A 22,911-nucleotide genomic window follows, 5' to 3' on the forward strand; every position below is an offset into this window, starting at 1 on the left:
CCCCCCCCAGGGGGTAAGACCCTGCGACATACCAGCGTCATCCATACCACAGTCCATGCCACCCCCCCAAGGCAGCAAACCTAGGGGAAACACTGAGCTTATATTAGTTGACTGGGGTTTTTACATGAACATTGATATACTTCAAAAGTTCAAATACTATGGTAGTTGTTTTCTTAGTCCCTTTTCCAAATGTTTGACCAGAAGTCAAAGCCTTTACTTATCCCCATATTAAGATGGGAAATGGAACCAATTAACTTCACATTTAGGCTGCATGCTGGTCAGAGCCATGCTTTTAAGGGTTAACTAAGTCAGATTTAGCACTTCAGTGTGATTTGTAAAGGATCCAATTCAAATGTGTTGAGTATTCTGGCTATATCGAATGCTTCTGCTAAGGAGGGTAGCAAAACAATTTCCCTTAATTGCTGACGTCCACTTGGCTGGCTGGTCACCTTCAACGTGCACACACACACACACACACACACACAGACACACACGCATACGCATACGCATACGCATACGCATACATACGCAAACACGCAGTACTCAGCTCTAATCCTGCCTCCCTCACACATGCAATCGGATGAGCACGGTGAAAGCAGCGGAGTGGCATATCACTACAACATCAGGCGCCGTCTCCCTCTCTCTATCCCTCCCTCTCTCACTCATTCCAAGCCTTGAATAACTGTAAACAATTATGTAACACTGCCCCATTTCTGGTTGTCAAATCCTGTGTCCTGCTCATCTGTGTCCATCAGTCAGACAGGAGACCTGGCTGGTTGCGCTTAGCATTCTGCCTTACACCATCTCCATTGAGATCATGGATTGCAACCTCTATCTGAAAATCGAACTTTGCTTTTGTGACAAGACTTACAGACAAGAGTGCTAACCTACACAAGTACAATTCCTGTAGGACTGGCCTATAGTTCACTACCTGTGAAAACATCAATAGAACATTATGGGTGAACTCTGGCTGTAGACAAATGAATGACTGCGGACCAGTTCAGAACAGCTGAATAGTCGTTTTGCTGACAGACCAAGCATTCCACTCCACACCTCTCTCCCCATCACTCTTTCATAAACACACACTCAGACAGACGCTCTCTACCCCTCGACACCCACAGCACATACACCCACAAACCAGCTCCATTACCTAGTCCAGCAGGGAGGAGCATGGTGTTTAGATAAGACGAGACACCCTAACCCTCAGATATGATTGGCCAAACCACCCGACAAAAGAATAAGCTCAGTCACTTCCTGACTGAGACTAACTCACCACATCTGCTAGTGTAGGGCTACGATTAACACTGTTATCTACAGCTCAACTGCTGACAGTAGTCTGATCAAATGACTCACATGACTAATCATCATGTGACTGTGACACAACCATACCATACTCAGCATCACTTCGGTTTACATTAAATATTATTTTACCATGCAAAGTGTTTTCAACAAATCTGTTCTGCAATGATGTAGGCATACACTAAATATCATCTTTACAGACAAACATGGCAAATAAGCAGGCTCTATTTTTGCAGTAAATCTAGAGACTAGGCTTTATGTTGCAAGTCAACAAGTGAATGCTTTAAATGTAATCTTAGTTAAGTTTTAGGCTTTAACACACCAAGCAGTTAGATAGGCCTGCATATGGACATAGTCATCACAAGGAGTGTGCATGCATGCACAGGGCCAGCACCAAAAGTTTTTTGTTTGTTTATTGTCGCAACTCGCAACAAACTATTTTCTTTCCATTAGGTTTTCTGATAACATTCCTGGGTGAAGGCCATTGCAGGACTGCTGCTTGAATGCTAGTTTAACTTGTGTTTAAAGACACACTTGACAACTTAGCCAATGTAGCCTAAATGTTTACAATCAAATTGCAATCTAGGCCTCCATCTTGGATGCACAAAAGCATTTAATTTCAACAGAAATAGAATCTCAATAATATATATTCTCCTTACTAAGGTTTCGCCACAAACCATTGCAATTCCACAATTCAACATTGCAATAACATCTCTTCTTTCCTCCTCCTCCTCCTCCTCCTCCTCCTCATCATCATCATCATCATCATCATCAACACAGGCAATCAGAGTGAGGAAGGGGAACAATGCTTGTGGCATTGTTTGTTCAGTTCCATAAGGGCTCAAAAGATGGCTCAAATCCTCTTAGGAGAGACGGTCCACAGATAAAGACAGTGCCACTATCTCTGGCTCCTGCTGATACAGTTCACCACAGGAATTAGGGGGAGGAATTCAAAGTCTCTCTGTTCTAGCCTGTCTACATACAATTAGCACAATAACTGGGCTAATGCATGTATAACAAGCCGTGTGCATGACTGAACAACATAGGACAACATAGAAACAACACGACACAGCAGCACAAAGCACTGGGGTTTAGTTATGAAAGTCAGCAATGTCGCTCAACTGCTGGGAACACAGAGGACCACAAATAGGTCAGGTTTTTTCTTTGATGTAGAAAAAAGTAAATGGAAGGAAGTCACGGTGAGTTACTGCTACAGTTCATCATCAGTTTGTGAATCCCCACGTTTCATGTGGTTGTTTGTTTCTAGAATACAAGAGAAATATTCTAGGCCTATCATGTACTATATCTTATATGACTGAGAATGCATTGTGAGCTAGCCTATTATTTTCATTTCACCGTAGGAAAGAGGAAAAACCAAGAGTTTGAGCCTCAGCCAAGTCATACAACTATGCCACTTATAAATAACACCTGGAAATTCAGAAGGCAGTCTGTGGCCAGTGAGCTGAGCTCAGTTCATGGTCAGTCCTCACTCTCTGCCCAGCAGAGTCAAACAGGATGTTGTCATGATGACATGCAGAGTCAAACAGGATGTTGTCATGATGACATGCAGTGTCAGCAGCAATTCAAGCCATGTAAACCGGGAAGACCCCTAACCTTTGGGTCTAGGAAATGTACAGTGCTTAGAAATGGCTAAACAATAGGGGTGTAACAGTACACAAACATTTCAGTTTGGTACGTACCGCGGTTTTGAAGTTACGGTTCGGTACATTTTCGGTACAGCAGGGTAAAACATATTTTTCCCCATTATTATTAAACAGTGGTTTACTGAACAAACAGTGGGTCTTAACAAAGCAGGTGCCTTGGATAAGTCGTGGACAACTGTAGTTTGTGATTGTTTATAAAGGGCTGGTATGATTTGCTGACTGAAATGCGGACGAGACGGAAACGTAACGAGGCCCGATTACTTTAATGTTTAAAAACCGTGTTCTCAACAATGGAGTATTGTCCGCTGCTATAAAAACATTATGGCGTTCGTTATTGCTTTGGCCCGGTCTGAATTGTTAGCGAGAGGCTGCTATACCATGGGGAGATGGGTTTGCTTCACTGTTTTTCTTGTACCTGTGATGTTCACATTCGGGTGAAGGCGTCTCAAATGAGTGAGCAAGATCGAAGTACAGCCAGCTGCATACCCGATCGCAGTTGAACAATGCCGGCATAATAGCTTTGGTCTGATCCACCTGTCTTTGTCCATCGTTATTGTAGGTAACGTAATTTTCCCATACAGGAGAATTATGGGATGCTGGAGGAACTTCAAGTTCTAGTTTAAACTACTGACAATCTCTCTGTGGCGTGTGCGAGCATGCGTACTGGCTGAGATTACTTAACACACAAAAAAGTGCAGTGGGTAAAAGAACGCTGCATTCATTCAGTACACACGCATACCGTACCGAAGGACCTGTACCGAAGATCTTCATACCTGTACCATTACACCCCTACTAGACAGACAAAGGGACATGGGAGAAATACTGTAATGAGGCCTCTCCTCTCTCCATTCTTTGGCTTCCTCTGATTGTAAAAGTAATGGACTGATATAAACATGAAGTGGGTTTAACAGATATTTCCATGGCTGTTATAGAGATTCAGTAATCCCTGGGCTTGGTTCATGTCCATCACACAGAGCGATGGTGCCACAACTCCAGAAATATCCAAGAGCAGCTATTAGCAATCACAACATCTTTCTCCTACTGAGTGTTTACAGATAGAGAGAACTACAAAAATAAGGCAGATATGCATATAAGAAATCCCCTCAGAAAAGGACTTTCAACAGACAAGCCAGGCTGTAGAGTAGGTCTATGACCGAAAGCTCGCAATAAACTAAGTTTTTGAGTATGCAGATGCTGTTATTTTGCACTCTATTGATACTCTTCAGTTCCAGCTCCTCAGCAAAGTCTGATAATGGATGAGCGATGGTATTTTCACTATTATAATATATATAAAAGGGATTATAATGTCTGTCTCGTTTGCGTCCATTGCAAGTCCTGGCTGTCTGTTTACTTTCGTTTTCGATGTACGCATGCGGGTGGTTACAAATGTTACCAGTGTAAGCACAGGTATCAGATATGAGTCATTTGAAAAAGTAGGTGTAAGCAGGCGTTAAAAAAAATCGTTTAAAGGCACCAAATCGGAACTAGGCATTACGACCTGCGGTGTAAATGCAGCCTAAGATATAGGCTAGCGCAAACCAACTTACACCAGACAACATCATGCATGTCCAGAACACAAGAGCAACAGCAGGGGTCATATATCAGATGATGGACTTTTTATTTATTTTTACTCCTATGTTCCAGGAATATTCCACTGGTCAACAGCTAAACCATACGCGTAGGCTAAATCATCCAGCCTGAACTGTAAAACAGGAGCAGACGGTAAAATAAACTATTTATTGGGAGTAGATCGTTGCCTAAATGTGTTCATGTTGAGCTGAAACGTAGAGGAACAGATGATTTGAATAATAGCTAAATAAAGTCAAGTGATGGCAGCCAATGGACATTTGCTGTGATCATCATCTCGCAAAATCAAATGTTCCCCTTCTGCTGTAGGATAACAGCAATTGTTACGATGCATTCGTTGAACGAGATGCGATCTATGAAAATGGCCGGTGCTTTCATTCAACCAGCAACAATATAGTGCATCTACAGGCCTAGACTCTCACATCCCTCGGATAAAACGAGCCACAGCCGCCTGATACATTTCAGATGAGACTCTTGCCTTTTTTTTTTTTTTAAAGCGTCGCTTATTCCCCGACGGCGCTGTCACTGTCACACCAAATATCTCTACGCAGGTGTTATCAATCGAAGTATGCTGATCAGTAAAACAATACAAATAAATAATTAGTATAATATCGCAGTTCATCGATATAAGATTGAACATCCAAAATGACATGATGAAATAACATGCATTGCGGGTTGTTGCAGTTGCAAGTCAGTCCGTGGCCAGACGAGATCGTTCACGAAGCGAGTGGCTATAAAACAAGCAATGCGACTACTGCCATGTAAGCACAGTTATAAACACGTATAAACACGTACACTGAAAAATAAATACGTAGCTTGTTAACCAATACCCCATACATAATTTAGCTTACGGAGTCATAATATTGCCCGAGCTTGGTTCCACCATGCTATCCTGCGTTAGCTGGCCATCGTAGCATCTGTGTGTTAGCTAGCTAGACCTCACGAGCGCATCCTCCTCACGTCTGTGGAGAGACATTTCAGAATGCATAGCCTACCGTGTCAAACCGTGAGACAGTGTCGTACATGTGTTATACAATGCTAACGTTATGGTGGAACACGACGGACAGATTGTGGCCGAATCAAGCCAACGACATCAGGCTAGCTAGCTGCGATAAAGCGACGTCAGTCAACAATGACCTAACGACATCATGCAGGTTTACATTCAAAATTGATGTAGCTAGCGAACAATTTCCCAAAAATGCGTACTTACGTTTCTAGACTGTACCTTATGTACAGAAATACTATAGATACGTATTTAATTAAAATTCCCGTGACTGTTAACTTGAGGTTTCGCTTTAGAGTATCTCCTCGGCGTTGTAATGTCCAGTACGGTCGTCTCAGTGAAATTGAAACTGGTTTTTTTCCCCAGCGATGTGACAGCGGGGGAGATACTGTGGCTGGTGACGTCAGCTCACGGTGGTGTCATGTGCTGAGAGGGAATCACCACAACGTTCCACAAAAATCATGTCCCAATACTTAAATTGAGTGTCTCAACAACATCATTATTCAACCTCAACAGATTCAAGAACCACGAGGGCCATTTACAAACTTAGTTCACCGTCCATGCCACTTAAGTTTGATCCAAAAATAAGTCGCAACTGTTGTGAGTCATCTTTTTATTATCAAACCAAGAGTTATTTATGATATTTCATCCATCCCTTGTCACAACACCAGGTTGCCTTCTTTAAATATTTTATGTTTCACCATTGGTAGCTTTCTACTTAAAACATTCTGCATTGAAAGCACTATTTTGTCTGTCTTGAATTTGCTTGCTAAAATATTAATTTGTATACATTACATTCAGAAAAAAAGTAGTATCTCACCGTTTCATATAAAACATCTACTGTAGTTGGGGGCCTTAGGGATATTTTTGTGCAAATGTGTGCAAAAGCACTACATTTGGCCCAGATGTAGCTCAGAGTATGCTCTAATTATTTAGCCAGGGCCCGAGCCAACGACCACCGGGGTCGCCATGGCTCTGAAAAAGGTTTCGGCTATAACTTTAGAACCAAATGAACTAGAAATGCAAGCCTGGTGTCTATTTTGTTTCTATTTATGTTTTTTTTTACTATTAGAAACACATTAGAATGCTTATATTCATGATTGGGTGTGTCTGGACCCCTAATTTGCATAATGCATATTTATTTATTTTTTGGCTTTCGGGTCAGGTCGATTGGCAAATGTCAATGTCCTTGCTGTGACGTATTGCGTCGGTCTTGCAGGTGTGATGGGTGCCGCCAAATGCATTGTACTTCTGGCTTTGGCTGTGTTCGGAATAGCGTACTAGAATACTACTCATACTAGATATGACGTAGATTTTGAGTATGTAGTACGTTCACACTGTACAGTATGCGAGATTTGAGTATGCGAGAAATTTAGTATGTGAGCAATTACTTCTGGGAAAATTGAAGTCAGTTACGATGGACACTTTTGGCATACTGCTTCCCCAAAATGCATTTCGCGTCCAGGGTTGCAGGATTGCGTCCAGGGTTGCCAGATGGTGCGGGTTACCGCCGAATGGGCTACTTGATTTTGAGGTTATAGAAAGTTTAGGCTGTAAATTGTCAATCCCATCTGGCAACCCTGTGCGCTTTCAGCCTTGTCAAACTGCGTCATACAGCTTTTGTTTACATTGTCCGATAGCCTGGGGACCGAAAGCTTGCAATAAACATCGTTTTTTGCACATATTTGAGTGTGCAGATGCTGCTTTCTTGCACTCTATTTGATACTCTTCAGTTGCAGCACCCCAGCTAAGTCTGATCACGGATGAGCGGTGGTATTTTCACTACTGGGAATTAACATGGTGAAATGCATTCTTAGACCAGGCTAGTCGTCATGATTACAAATATGCCACTTGAAATGCATGAAATCCACGTTTATTTGTGTCTTACACACATGTTCACCTAGTATTTGACTGCTTGTAGCCCAATCACGAATGATCCCAGTATTGTCGCTTCAGACGGACAGGTTGGGTTGTTATTGTGCTTGCTGCAGCCCACGATATGTTATTGCTCATCAGTGGAGGCTCCTCCATAGAGGTGGAGGAGGCCTGGCCTCCCCAATAATTTGAGAGAAGAGAGAGAGATTTAAAAAAGCTATAATTATATTTTTTTATCAGACACACAAGTTACAATTCAGAACAATACTTCATCCATTTCTAATATTTATCCTGCAGAACAGCACTCATACACGCGTGTGGCGGAAAAAGGTACTACACGGAGGCCAGGCCTCCTGTCGGAAAGTGGTTTCTCATAGAAGTCAATGTAATGCAATTTTTTTCATGGCAATATGTGATTGGCCAAATCACTGAAAATGGGTGGGCACAGGAGGCCTGGCCTCCGTGTAGTACCTTTTTCCGCCACACGCGTATGAGTGCTGTTCTGCAGGATAAATATTAGAAATGGATGAAGTATTGTTCTGAATTGTATGTTGTGTGTCTGATTGACATAGGGCCGGTTTCACAGACAAGGCTTAAGCCTAATCCTAGACTAAAAAACATCTTCAATGGAGATTTTACATTGAAAGAGTGATTTAGTCCAGGACTAGGCTTAAGCCTTGTCTCTGAAACCGGCCCATAGTGTTTGAGTGCTTTTGACATGTCATTGATTGTATGTAGTATGTTGTGGTGAATGTTGTGAGCCTGAGCAGAAGGGACAATAGCTGCTGCAGGCGGACCAGAGATTCATGCCAATTGTTTTGTTTATTTGATGACCCATTGTGCAGGCAATAAAAGCTGCTTCATCCACCATCCTGAGAGTGTCCCAATCCCTTCAGTACCGCCAAACACAAATTAATAATTTTTAACAAAGACAGATAAGAAGAACAGGGAACATTCCATCGCGAGTGAAGCGAGCAAGTGGAAAAAAAATTGGCCTCCTCAATTCTGGGAGTCACCAGCCTCCACTGTTGCTCATATATATTTATTTTAATCATGTTATTTTACCAACTGTTAAGACAACAATATAGTGAGCTAGTTACTTGAGCTAGCTAAATATATTGGCCCCCCAAATCATTTTACAACGTGTTGTAATTATGTTACGATATTTCTGTGAGTGAGTGAAGGTAAGCAACGTAGGGTGCGTTCGTAAAATCGCTCTGAGAGCGCCGGAGCGCACACTGGGTGCAACGTCATAAAGGGACCAGGTAATTTGATTGGACAAGAGGCATTCCATGAGTGCTGATCATATTTCCAGGGCGAATTTACGAACGCAGCTAGCAAACAGAAGACGCAAAAAATCATCAGATCAGATATATAAACGGGTTATTTTGGTAAACTGGACACATTTTGGGAATATAATGTGGTTACTTTCTCGCCTGAAAACGTATTAAAACTTCATAAAATGACATGTTAACACTTGTAAAGCCAAAATTACATATTTTAGCTAATGGAGGTTTAAAATGGAGGTTTAAATTTGCCGCTCCCGGCGAAATGCATTCTGGGAGGCAGTATGCATACAGTGTAAATGGTCGGCTGGTTTTCACATACTTATTATGAATTTAGTAGGCAGTATGTAGTAATAATAATAATACATTTTTTTTTTTACAAAAAGTATATACTCATTGAGTATGCTAGTATGCAGTATGCTAGTATACCATTCCGAACACAGCCATTGACATTCTCGGTTGCAGGTTGGCATTTTCTGTATTCGGTTGTTAAGTCGTGACGTGTTTCCGGGTCCAAAGTTGGCTGAGGCGCTGTCTTCGAAATGCCTCAGTAATAATAATAATTCATTATATTTGTATAGCGCTTTTCCGAGGCTCAAAGACGCTGACAAATATGGGAAAATGGGAAAGTGCTGTGTCCCTTGTTGTATGAATAGATCCAAGTCTAAAAAACGACTGAACTGTCATTCTACCGCTGTAGTACACTGGTACGATGGTGCAGGGAATTTCTGGTTTGGACCCAGAAATTGCTAAACGTCACGTTTGACGTCAGACTTAACAACCGAATTAGCTGCACAGGGTTTGAGGAACTCTGGACCATGGAGGACGATATCATTGAACACTCGTAAGGGTTCAGCAACAGATGTTGTGAGACAGTTGGACAGGAAGGAGCCGTCAAATGTGTGGCCTCGTTGTAAGCAGTACTGGTAAAACCAAGGCAGCCCTCATCAACAGAATTGCCTCATCCTGAGCCAATTGTTCCTCTTAGCCACTTGTTCCTTGTTTGCGATGTAGGTTTCCCTCCCCTTCTGGTGTTCACTCTATTCAGGCAGATAGCTGAGGAGATGTTGCTTGAATGTTGTTGTGTGGGGTTCATAATCAGACACAAATACCTGCGTTCTTTCATAAGGTTCCTGTAGAGTTGCCGTAATAGGAGATTGTGAAGGAGGATCTGAATCCTCAACCAGAGCAACAATTTGTGCAATAGTTAGATGGTCAAAGGTTGTCCCCCACTCACTGGTAGATGCTTCCCCTTCTGACACCCTGGCCTGGCAGTGTCATGAGATGCTTGCCGTTTTGCTGCATATCGCAACATGAGATAACATTTGGCATGTAGTACACACCTGCTGCGTGCACATCGGAAGCTTGTGTAATTAATCTACCAAGAAGCTAAAAATGTTTACAGGATTCTGCCCAGCTTTTCAGATTGGAATCAACATTATCTGTTACTGCCTTGTGAAGGTCATCCATATCTCCCCCCCACATAACAATGAATGCCACAGGCTTTGGGTTGACATGATCGAAGCTTTTTAGGACTCACTAAGGAGGAGCCAACGTCATACTTTGGAGCCCTTTTGACACGACTACTACAGTAGCTTCTACAGCGTTTGTGATACATAGCATTATGTGTTTTAAGCGTTGCTGCAATACCTGAACCGTCATTCAACTGATCAGGGTTAACCCTAACCCTGAATTGTAACATTAACAGAAGAAGGAAGAACATTAGCAATAGCTAAGACATCTTTTTTTCCATTTCTAGTGATACAAGTCGTTGTATCTTGGGTCTTTGCAATGGTTCATCAGCATCTCATTGGCAGAGACAGCATAGGTCCCAATTAATGGTGCCGCTACTAGAGGTAGAGATAGAGGCCATATTGTGATGACATAATACATGACTTAAGTGAGCTTGAGGAAATTGTAGCCTACATGTTGTCGTTGCAGGAAATAGTAGTTGTAGACAGAAGTAAAACAAGACAATACCTTATTTTCAGCATGTCTCCTATCAATTGAAATGATAAGAATGCATATATGACAATGGGCTGTGTTCGTGTAAACAGAAGAAGGCATCAGTCATTGTTATCTTGATAGCTAGCTACTGTAGAATATTACAGGCTGGCTCCACTACCAGCGTTGCGTAACCTCGCCATCGGCGTTGCATTAACTTGACGTTGTACCTGCTCCACCGTCATTTGTCGCATATAAAAATAATGATTTTTCCACCTCAAGTATCAGCCGTTCGTCATCCATTTCTGCAACAAGCTTCAAGCACCTGTGGTGATTCACAATTCGCAAGCTGCGACCAGGCACGAGCTATAGAGTAGTTGGCTACGTGCATTTTCAATCTGGTATCTTCTCTATAGTGGATTAACCGCTGTGGTGATTTAACTGATGATAAAAAGATATCAAGTAGACTACAAACAGAGCAAACCAAGAAAACAACACCAGAAAACAACCAATATACAATTATAACCAACAACCAATATACAATTGTAAATATACGTTTGCGTTTGTTGGGGATTTATATTAAAATAACTAGAAGTGATAAATCATGTACAATGTGCTCATTTAAATAATATGTGACTGAGGTCAGTTGAGAAAAAATGGGAAGGTCTCGCAAAGCCAAAAGAGAGGTTCTGCTTTTGAGCGACTTGAAGAAGAAAAGCTCCTGACTAAAAGAAAGTATTATGATTCAAACCGCCTGTAAATTACTTATTTTTACCTATGTGCTAACAACCATTTTGCACCTGCTGTTATGATATTCTATTTTCCTGTACTGATTTTATACTTTCATAACTAATGATTAATGATAAGTCTATTCTTCTATACTGTATTTTAACTTGTTAATCGAATCCCAAGTCATGGGACTCTGTGGGCCTGGCAACAGTTATGTTTTCACAAGCTATTCTGATAAGGATATTCTGACCTAGTCATGAGGGAATGGGTTTGAAGATCAAATAACTGGCAAATTAGTGCTTTAGAACGCACGTAGAATTAACTGTATAAAAATGTCTGTACATCCTGAAAACATAACTGTGTGCATATGCTTACTGATTTCTTAAAAACATAACAGAATGTGTGTGTGTCTAACGTTGCGCAAGACTAGGCTGCTCCCACAGTTGGATACAGTTGCCGACAAAGTGTGAAACCACTCTCACCATGACTAACGGCCGGGGGCCAGAAGAAGAAGATAACACACAGTACACTCGCACATACACCGAAAGGAGTTGAAGGCCACATACCGAACTAGAACACTTGCTTACAAATCAAATGGTGACAGTTGCAACAGATTTAATGCTGACAATTAAAAACTACCAGATAGGGGGAGGAGGGACAGCCCAGTCCCAAATGTTAAATCAAAATGTATAAAGACTATGTATCAAGGCGAAACTGGGCTGTTGTCTGGTGAAGCTTCTGCAGTTAACCTATTGACGGCTAGCTGATACTGGCCTGCGGAGGTGAAATAGGACCCCTTTTCCATGGAAATGAACTATTATTGCTTGCTGATGTGCTTGAATAAATATTCTCTTAAAGAACAGTTCAGTAGTGGTGCCTAATATTTGATTGAATCATTTTATCTTAGAAGTTATATCAAGGACGTCTCGTTGAGATTAAACGAACTCGCTTGTAAGTGAAGACTCAATTAACTCAATTCTGGAGAAGTTGACCGCCTTACACGTTCGCCATCAGAAATCAAACTTTGCAGAATTTTTACTTTGGACACAGCCATCGGCCGCAATGCAACGCGGCCGCAACGGAGCACCTTTCATTGATTACAAAAGAAACGTTCCCTGGCTGACAGCAATTCCGGACGCAACGCAGACGCAACGCTCGATGGCCATAGTGGCCATTTTACTTGTATTAAACTATTTTGTACTTTTCTATTTAATTGTACTTGTATTAAATGTTTTATCAACTTCCCAGAGATGTCACTCGTTGTTTATGCTCATCGTGTTGAAAACACTTAAACTTCACAGTTAATACCTTTTATCCACATGACATGCATTTTTTGTCCTGGGACACACCAATTGAATTATTATTAACTAATTCATAATGTAAAATATATAATAGGATAATTCATTATTATACTTGAATTATTCCAATTGGAACAAGATCGCCTGACTGTCTTAAGACATTGATATTCAGTGTCTTAAGACATCTCAAGACCCATGTCTATAGACACGTCAAACTCTCATGCAGTACCACATAACGACACCTGGGGTCGCTTGGGTGCGGATCAGACGGTCTGCCTGCCTGACCTCCACACAGGAGGAAGCGGGGAACATAGGACCCGGGGAACATAGGACCCTTTTTCGGAAGCGGGGAACATAGGACCCGGGGAACATAGGACCCTTTTTCGGAAGCGGGAAACATAGGACCCTTTTTCGGAAGCGGGGAACATAGGACCCGGGGAACATAGGTACCAGGGCTTGACGCTTACCTTTTCCCCAGGTAGCACTGTGCTACCATGTTGAAATATTTAGTAGCACACCAAGAATTTCAGTAGCACAATGAAAATTGTGCAATTTTCGTCAACAACGACAACAAATTATCATAATCATAACATATCAAAATGATCATAACCGGCTCTTGGCCGTAATAAAAATGGAGACTCACACAATGTAAAGGGGAAGTAAGAATATTAATTTCAGTTGGCCCACGGTTCGGTATGAACCTCGGTTTTTGGGTCACGGTTCACGGTTCGTGATTTTTTTTAAATGCTACTATTTATTTACAAACGTACTTTATTTTGCTTATACTTATGGAACTTTAACATTTAGACACATTCCAGAATATGACTGGTAAATTGTATCATATAAATATATATAAACAAAACACTTTCAAATGTAAAAAAAATACATAAACACTTTCAAATGTGACGTGTTGTGGATTGGAACTACGGATCATAAGCTTTCAAATGATGTGTCATACATTGAAATCCCAAAAAAGATGAAGTTAGAGTCATTTGAATGTTGTTAGACGTCAGGCACATATAGGGTTAACCTCTTTGTAATAAGAACCGGAAGCAGACGCTGCTAGCAGCTAGCGGCTAACAAAACACAGCGCTACGAACTATGAGAGCTGTATCCCATATACCCATTATGCGCATTTTAAGCGCATATAGGACTCGCGTGAAGCATTTCTGCGACACGGAATGTATTTCGGAATGTATTTCCAAGTCGCACAGAAATATATTCACTCGCAAATGCGACCAAAACAGTCGCACTGTCGAGCCCTGGGTACGCTCCCGAGCCTGGGCGTTAGCTAGCCAGCTAACTAGCTAGCTAATGTTGTGAGGTGCAGAGAGCGGGATCTTGGAATATTATGAAAATGACTGATGATGAATGATGACTTACGTGAGGAAGAAAATAGTAGTTGTACACGTTACTGTCCATCTTTATGACTTGCACACAAGCATGAAGTCACACTACTGTAAACAGCTTTTTCAAATTCAAATTCAAATTGTAACTGTCTTTAAGTCCACGAGGTCTGGCCCTCCCACATGCTCCCCAACATTCAAAATGGGTCTTTTTTTTTTTTTAAAGTTATGGTAAAACTCATTTTCGGGGAGCCGCCATCTTGGAAATATGCAAATTAGGGGTCCAGACACACCCAATTATAAATATAAGCATTCCAATGTGTTTCTAATGGCCAAGAAACATAAATAAGACACCACGTTTTTATTTGAAGCTAATTTGGTTCAAAAGTTATAGCCAAAACCTTTTTCGGAGGGCGGCCATATTGATTTGGCCGCCATGGCGACCCCAGTGGTCGCTGGCTCGGGCGCCCTGGCTAAATCATTAGAGCATACTCTGAGCTACATCTGGGCCAAATTCGGTGCTTTTGCACAAATTTGCACGAACATAGCCTCATATAGCCCTAAGGCCCCCAACTACTGGCATGTTAAATTAATATATACACTAATACCGTGTACCCTCAGGTATGCATTTGTAAATCCATTTAAATATGTGTTGTAATGAAAGAAAGGTTCCAAATCGCACCAGGTCATTATTTCACAAAGGAAATTGTTTTATAGTGACAGGAAGTCACATCAATGCAATAAACATTCGATCATAGCCACAGTTACTCAATCCATTGATTTTCATATCTCCATGGTTACTTGAATCTATCCTGTACTGCTGAGCTCATTATACTTGTCCCTCAGACAGGCCAATTTTCCTCTCAAGTTTCCCTGCAATTTCTTTCCCCCCATTATCTCATGTGGGTCTTCGTATGCATCCAATCCCCATTAGAGCTCCACCATGCTGTGGTTACTGGTGTTGGCGACTCCGGAGCAGGTTGTCTAGCTCTGTCTTGTTGATGGTGCCGTAGGCCTGAGAATAACTGCCTAGTTTAGCTCGGGGGTCCCCGGCAGCTGCAACATTGGAGTTGCTCTGGTAAACCTTCTTGCTGAACCTGGGTGGGGGCCGTGCCTCACGTGTCTGAGACTGGGACCGGTGGTTCTATGTTACCAAAACAGACAGTTAGAAGATGAACTCTCAATGTTATGAGGGTGGAAATGCTGTGAAAAGTTAGAAACAGGGTGATAAGATGCACATTATTGGAGGGTATTTACAAGGCCTACAGTGGCAATCCACACTCACCAGGCGTGCAGACGTGACACACATCCCTGAGGACACAGAGGGCTCATCCCTTCGGACCAACGGGTTGTTCTGTGTGTGTGTGAGGGTCAGGGAGCAAGAACGGTTACGGGAAACCGGAGCTGAGCGACCACGCTGCAGAATTTGCTCCATAGACTGATAAAGGGGGAAGAGGGAGCAAGTAAGAAGAAAGTAGAGAGAGGGGAAGTGAAGGAAGGAAAGTGAGAGAGGGGGTTGGTAAACAAAGCAACAGTTGGTCAGATTTGGAAAAAAATCATCATAGTAAATATTTTCATTCATATTTTGCAGCTAACACTCAAGCATTATTCAGTCAATATAAGAAGTGAGAGGTAGGGTGTTGGTAGTAGTTGACAGGCTGCTGGTTAACAGGTTGACAAGTAGTAGAACGGGTAGACTTCTTCAATGTAAGATCAAAAGTTACAAGTTACAAGAAAGTGTTTGCTACCACAGCAATCAAACGGTATAATGGATGATCTGTCTCATTAACTTTGAAAAATACCACATGTATTGATTTATTTAGGACCAGTAGTTGCTATAGGAATGATCTTCACTGTATGGATCTGATCTAATCTGAAATGATGATAGGACATGCCGGCCTGTGGTACTTACAACAGTGCCCTCTGTTGGAGATACAGTTACATTTTCAGTACTTGTCTGTCGCACCAGTTTCCTGCCGGCAGTACCAGAGCGAAAATAGTGAGGTGGCCCAGCTAGACTCCTAGCAAAACCATCTGAATGACAAAAGTAAAAAGATGATATAGAGATTATGGGAGTGTTGTATGAGTAAATGGTTGTGTGAATGGGGGAGTTAGTATGGATGTGTGAGTGTCGCATAAGTGGCATATGTGTGTGTGTGTGTGTGTGTGTGTGTGTGTGTGTGTGTGTGTGTGTGTGTTTAGTGGAATGCGCACAGGTTGGCATATGTGTGTAAAGAGACTCACTGGGAACGTGTGTGATGGGGTTATAGGTGGTCTTCCCCATGATCGGGCTGGCTGCCGGGCTAGTCTTTTCAAGAACAGGCTGGGTGGTGGGCATGGGTGCTGGGGTGTGTTTGGTGATACCTATGCAAGCTATCTGTTGGTCTTTCTTATCATGAGGTGATTCTCCCCCACAGTCCCCTTCACCATCACCATTCACTGCAGGGCTCTGCCCTCCTTTGTCCTTTCCATTGGACCTTTCCCTGCCCTGATTGTCCCCATTGTCACACACAGAACCAGATCCAGCTCCAGCCCTAGAACCATTCCCCTCTTTCTGCTTAAGCTGGAGCTGTCGTGGCATCCTTCTGCTGGTCCTCTTCTCCAGAATCATCTTTTTTTGCAGAGAAAAAGAGAAAATAAATTGGTGAAAAATACTTAGATACTGCCGTAACACTCCTTAACACTCTATCAGACTGTAACACTCTTACCAAATGATTGCCAACAATAGTCCCTACTCAGCAAATCATACTGTAGATGCATAACATGAGATAAATAAACATGCTAACTCCCCTCACCTCATACAGTTTGTTGCGGTACTGAACCACAGACAGTTGTACATCATCATCCACAGGCAGAATCACATCATAATCCAGACCTGGCTCTTTAACTGGGTTATGGAATCTCCAATGACAGGAACAGAGAACACAAAGACCATGACATGCTACAACGTACACTTTAAATCAGACTATTGGTAGCATTAAAGGATTACAACAGTTTGAACAGATGACAGAATTGATGTACCCTTCTCAGGTGAACTTCAGAACAATCAATTCACTTAACAACAGCTCTCTCTATACCTGGACACATAGGGGTGTTGGAGGGCCTGCTCTGCGGTCAGTCTCTTATCTGGGTTAAAGACCAGCAGGCGACACACCAGATCCAGGGCATCAGGAGGCACAGCTGGCTGCAGCAGGTCCTTTAATGGCACCTGGGGCCTGGGCAAGCAGAAAGAGAGAGAGGGGGGGGGTTGAAAGTGAGAGAATCACAGTGAAACACTAAGCTAAGGCAGTCTGACAGACATCACTGCTAAAGTACACCAAACAACCGCTATAAGAATGACTTACCTCTGTAACATTCTCTGAATCACAGAGGCACCATATTCTGATTTAATGGAGAGTATGTCTAAAACAAAACCACATCATCAGTTAGCTGCATGCCATGATAGCTTTATCCCACCATAAAAATTACATATTTTGTGTTAACTGTATAGGGTTTGTACTAACCCTCTGGGCTGGGGTGTGGTACGGAACTCATGATTTTCTCAATCTGGTTAATGGTGGATGTTCCTGGGAAAAGAGGCTTCCCTAGTAACATCTCTCCCAGAATGCAACCTATACTCCACATGTCCACACCCTTGGTGTACCTGCAGAAGAGATCAAAGGAGTTTGACAGGGACTCACATCCAATATGCATGGTTACTTCAGTTCTTTCACATCAAGACAGAAACATGAGCTTACATAACAGTTGCGTCAGACATGATTTCAAGACTCAAGATTTTGCTTAGTTAAATGAGAAGAGTAGGCCCGATTTCCAGGTATTTAAACAGGGTACCTAGCAGAGCCCAGCAGGATCTCAGGAGCTCGGTACCACCTCGTCGCCACATATTCTGTCAGCGCTGGGTTCCCAGCATCCTCTTGGATCTGGTAGAGCGATCTCGCCAAGCCAAAGTCACACAGCTTGACAAAGCAATCTGTGTCCAGCAAAATATTGGAGGGCTGCAGGACAGGGGGAAAAAATGCTCCATGAAGATTCATGTCATATTCATCTTCCTTAAATTGTCCTTAAATTTAAATTTTAAATTTAAATTTAAAAAATAAATAAATTTAAAATTAAAATGTTCCTTAAATTGTCCATTGACAATTCCAAAAATAAGCTGTACCTTCTGATCTCTGTGGATGACGTTGCCTGAGTGCAGGTATTTGGTGGCCTTAAGGAGCTGATACATGACATAGCGCTTATGGATGTCCTTCAGCAGGTTCCCTTTCTTTATTACAGCATGCAGGTCAGTGTCTGTGATTAACATCATAAAAACACAATAATTAATCAGACACGATCAGAGACGATTGGGCTGAATCATCTCGTTAGAAAACCATTCACCTCATATTCAAGACCATGACACATGAAAAAGACTATCCCATAAACCAACAGCAAACTAGAAACACAAGATTAGGTGAGAGCTGTTTGACTAACAAACCACAATTCAATTCACCCACTCCTGCAATGCCCCCAAAATTAGCCAGGGAGGAGGACAAAGGAGGCAGTGGCACATGTGACTGTGATGACGTGCCCGGGGCACCATGTGCAGTGATGCTGGCCTACAGTCAGAGATTAGACTGCAGAGAGGCCAATCTGTGGACTCAGCAGGCACCAAGAGGAGCCCCTCCAGTCTGGTGCCAGCTGCTGAATAACCTTGCCGCTTGCAGTCCACATTTCTTTTTGTGTTGTTATTTCATAATGGCTCCATCCAATTACCCAAGGAGTTGGTGGCCAATAATATCATGAAAATTACTGTGTGCAAAGTGTGCAGTGTGTTAATACTGTGCAGTAGAGCCCAAGATTATCTTAGAGATTAATGAACAGCAGATTTGAGCTACACAACTGAGTATGCTAAACATGAGGCATGTGTGCCTGTTATGGTATGCAAAATGGTGCAGGGACCTGCCTCTCACAATGTCTTGTGTATTTTCAATGTCTACAGGTAAAGCCAACAGGCTCACAAAAACAACAACAACAACAACAACATCTACATAGTAAAGAGGCCTCACCCATATATTCAAAGACCAGGTAGATATCTTTGTCATTTTGAGCTCTGATGACATTCAGCAGTTTAACAATGTTGGCATGATCTCCAAACTCCTGCAGGGACAAACACATACAGTAGAGATTACTGGTGGAAGAATGGACACACACACACACACCACACACCACACACCACACACCACACACCACACACCACACACCACACACACACACACACACACACACACACACACACACACACACACACACACACACACACACACACACACACAGACAAGAGGGTCTCACACACAAACTTCCTAAACTAAAACTGTTATGAATACAATGAAGAGAATCTTCTTAGCAATCGTTACATAACAGTCAGTGGTTGTCCGTGTGAGGTTATGTTTGGATGCTTTGTTGTGTAAACCTCTGGATGGGGTGCCAGTGTTTGTGTGGCAGATGGTAACAGCTGATTAGAGCCACCGCTGACATACAGGGTAGGGCCCTGACACCCTGGCTAAATGCTGACCACACTATTTGCTTGTCCCTATATCACCAGTTCTGTGTATTTTCATACGTACACTTGGCACCAGGAAATCCTCTCAAGCTAAGCAGCAAAAACAGAATACCTGGCAATTGGTGCTCTGACCGTGTATTAAGGGCTAAAGGGCTTGAATGAACTGGACTGATCAGAGTTCTGCCTGAACCATAAATTCAGACCACAAGTACACTGACCAAGAACTGCTAAATTAGGCATTTAGTACACAATCCTGAACGGCAAAAGGATGTCCATGACCATTGTAGCGGGTCAGGTTGCACTCCTGCTTTCAATACAATGCTAGTTTAAAATTCAGCAGGGCCCAAACAGCACCACCACCATTCTGAGAGAACAGGAGCCATCTGCTGTTTACATTTCGGTATGCAAACATCTCCTTCTCCTACTTGACCTTTGTTCAATGTCCTCAGCAAAAAAGGCATAACAATATTGCTATGGAGCTGAGACCAAGATGCACTAAATTCAAACAACCTGAAGCACCGATTGCCAGGTATTCTTTAAATGTGTCTTTCTTGGAAATCCATTCAATTCGCCCACATAAATCCATTCAATTGCATACAAGTAATGACCATGAGAGTTAATTCATTATTTTACTGAGTCCGAAATTAGAAACATGCTAAGGAAAGACATGACTAGGTAGTAGAGGTAGAGCTATATATAACCTCTGGGCTACACTCTGTGAACACAGTAGATTTACATTTGACATTTTTGGCATTTAGCAGACGCCTTTATCCAAAGCGACTTACAACAAATACATTTGTCTAAGTAAGTGAATCATCTATCCATCAGTCATAGCAAGAACATGTAATCTATGCCAGGGCCAGGACCATTGGCAGTCATAATGCTAGAAGAAGGAAGAATTATGTTTTTTTTCTTACTGTAGAGAAACTGTACAGGGGGGTGGAGGGGATTAAGAGGTCTTAGGAGGGACAGTTAAGGTGTAGCCTATCTGTTGGTAGGCCTATCCCATTCCCAAAATATAATAATTCAGAGATAATTCTGAATTCAGAGACCCAGACCTTTCAAGCATTTTCATCCTCACAAACACATTATTATCATCCTTACCTGAAGAAACATAATTTCTCTAAATGTCCGCTGTGGAGACAAGGCGTTGTGCATAGTTAGGAAAGGCAAATGTAATCTTCATTGACAGTCTATTCAAACATTAACTCTCTCTTTAATTGGAAAAAAAAGGCAAGTGTCAAAGAGTCCCTGACTATCATTTGTGCATACTGGTGAGATAGATTGCACATCAACTTTTTGTACTCTGGACTCACTATTTACTGTAGAGCATCCTGTAGTTGTACTTTCTGAAGAATAGTGCAAGACAGCACATTGAACCAAACACAAACCTGGGCATCAGTCCTATTCCTAAACGCATCAAATATCTTCTTCACAGCCACCACTTCTCCTGTCTGTCTGTCCACAGCCTTCCATACAATGCCATAGGCCTAGACACAGAGAGAACAGAGATACACTTTTATCATATCATTGGTGGAGAGAAAACAAAGTGCCGTATTGCATTTCATTGTCTGATACTTATACTTTGCAATAACTTAAAATAAGTTGAATCTAATCTAATCTAATAAGAAAAACTTGTATGGAAAGGTAAAGGAGTAAGGGTAGAAACACTGAAGGGAGAGGTGGAGCAGGAGTAGGGCCAACATCACAATGCATTGAGAGTCAGTGGACTAGAGAGGACTGGTTATGACAATGGGTCCCATGACAGGCTGTGCAGTGCTGAGCTGAGTGAGACACAGAGTACAGGATCAGGTTCACTTAACACTGGTCCCTCTGTGGCTGGTCTCCACCTGGCGTTACTGACTTCCTGCTTACCAAACAAGGCTTGCATTTATAAGACGAACTGAGTCAGAGACAGTGGATAAGAGTTTTGGATTAGTGTAGATTAGTGATTTTTTTTATGATTAATTTGTCATATAACATGTATTGTTATGATTAATTAGGCCTACAACGGAACAACACTGTAATGATGATAGTGCACTAACTGTGCACTGTACTGTGCAATGTCATGAATTGTAGTGCCAAAACGTTTTAAATACATAATTTCCATGGGCAGCATATTTTTGTTCATGCTCCCTTTGGACAAAGTGTGTAGGAGGACCCATGTCATCTCCCTCCCCTCAAGGCATGGTATTGTGTGACGACTCAATAGAGTGCCTGGTTTGCCACCTGGCCACTTCAGAGATGGACCAGGTCTCCCTACTCCATGGTGAGACTTTCCTAGTGATTTTTGTTGTTGTCATTTTCACTGAGGAAAACCAGCCAAAAACGTTGGACTCTGATACGGAACACTTCTGTCCAGTTGAGCCTGCTAAAAACAGCTTGCAGCTTACAGCTTTGTGTAAGCATTGGTATTCACAGGGACCAAGTAAATCCAGAGAATATCTGATGAATGAAAATGATTTCTCTTTATGTTTAAAAGTTGAGTGAACTCAAAAGCAGCAATGTGTGCAAATGAAAGTGGTAGGCCTATATCTGAATCATCAAATGCCTAGGCTACAACTAGGCCTATCTCTAGACTACAGGCAGATTTCTGAGCAGTTTTCATTGCAGAATAGTATCATTTCGCCTGGTGTCAAGTGTCAAACAAATCATTACAGTGTACCATTTAGGCTTGATGCTTCACCACCTTGACAACAAAGTGTGCTGTCATTACTGCTAGTTTTCATATGAATTGGTCAGACTTTTAAAGTCCAGGACTTTACCAGGAAATGCTGAATTCTGGAAAACTCTACTTACCCCCTTCCCAAGTCTTCTTTTTATTTCATATTTCAAGGAAATATGATCCTCCACTTCAGTAATGTTCATTTCGATTCTTTGCCTGGACACTTATAGAGAATCCAATAATTGTCTCCTGTTCACAATAACAATCACAGTCCCCTGTGTCGATAATATTTGCAAAGAAACATTTGGTCATGAACGCGTTCTCAACACAGGTGGATTGACGGCAACACCAACTTCTTGTAAATATGGAAGCTTCACATGCCCACCCTTAAAATAATACACATATTATTTGGTTTGAGTCCCATTTTTAGAATCAACAGCTATTAAAAAAAAAATATATATATAGATATCGATATCTATATATATAATTGTGTGTTTTGATACACGTAGCAAACCTCCTTGAACTTAACTCCTTGAACTGAGCAAATGTTGGTTACTCCGATCGATAGGTATCAATCAGTGTGTCGACGGTAGCGGAAACATTTCTACATCATTAATCATAAATCCATTGTACGATATCCCAGCGATTTGGCTGTCTAATATTACCTAAAGCACTG

At 41.9% G+C, this 22,911-nt stretch overlaps 1 protein-coding gene across 1 annotated transcript; it reads right to left on the reverse strand.

Moving 5' to 3' along the window:
* Positions 1-14,794: 14,794 nt before the first annotated feature.
* Positions 14,795-22,863, reverse strand: mapk15 (mitogen-activated protein kinase 15). The gene is made up of 15 exons (XM_080532565.1): positions 22,765-22,863; positions 22,370-22,510; positions 20,962-21,060; positions 20,675-20,704; positions 19,077-19,167; positions 18,191-18,321; positions 17,863-18,026; positions 17,535-17,674; positions 17,376-17,433; positions 17,109-17,246; positions 16,827-16,932; positions 16,276-16,642; positions 15,944-16,065; positions 15,317-15,469; positions 14,795-15,175 (listed from the first exon to the last, which is right to left on the reverse strand). The coding sequence occupies exons 2-15, from the start codon at positions 22,436-22,438 to the stop codon at positions 14,984-14,986; spliced, it is 1,860 nt and encodes a 619-aa protein (XP_080388691.1). The 5' UTR covers positions 22,439-22,510; positions 22,765-22,863; the 3' UTR covers positions 14,795-14,983.
* Positions 22,864-22,911: the final 48 nt, after the last annotated feature.

The sequence above is a fragment of the Nansenia antarctica genome (assembly GCF_963989245.1).
Source record: "Nansenia antarctica genome assembly, chromosome: 5".
In the NCBI taxonomy this organism is placed as follows: Eukaryota; Metazoa; Chordata; class Actinopteri; order Argentiniformes; family Microstomatidae; genus Nansenia; species Nansenia antarctica.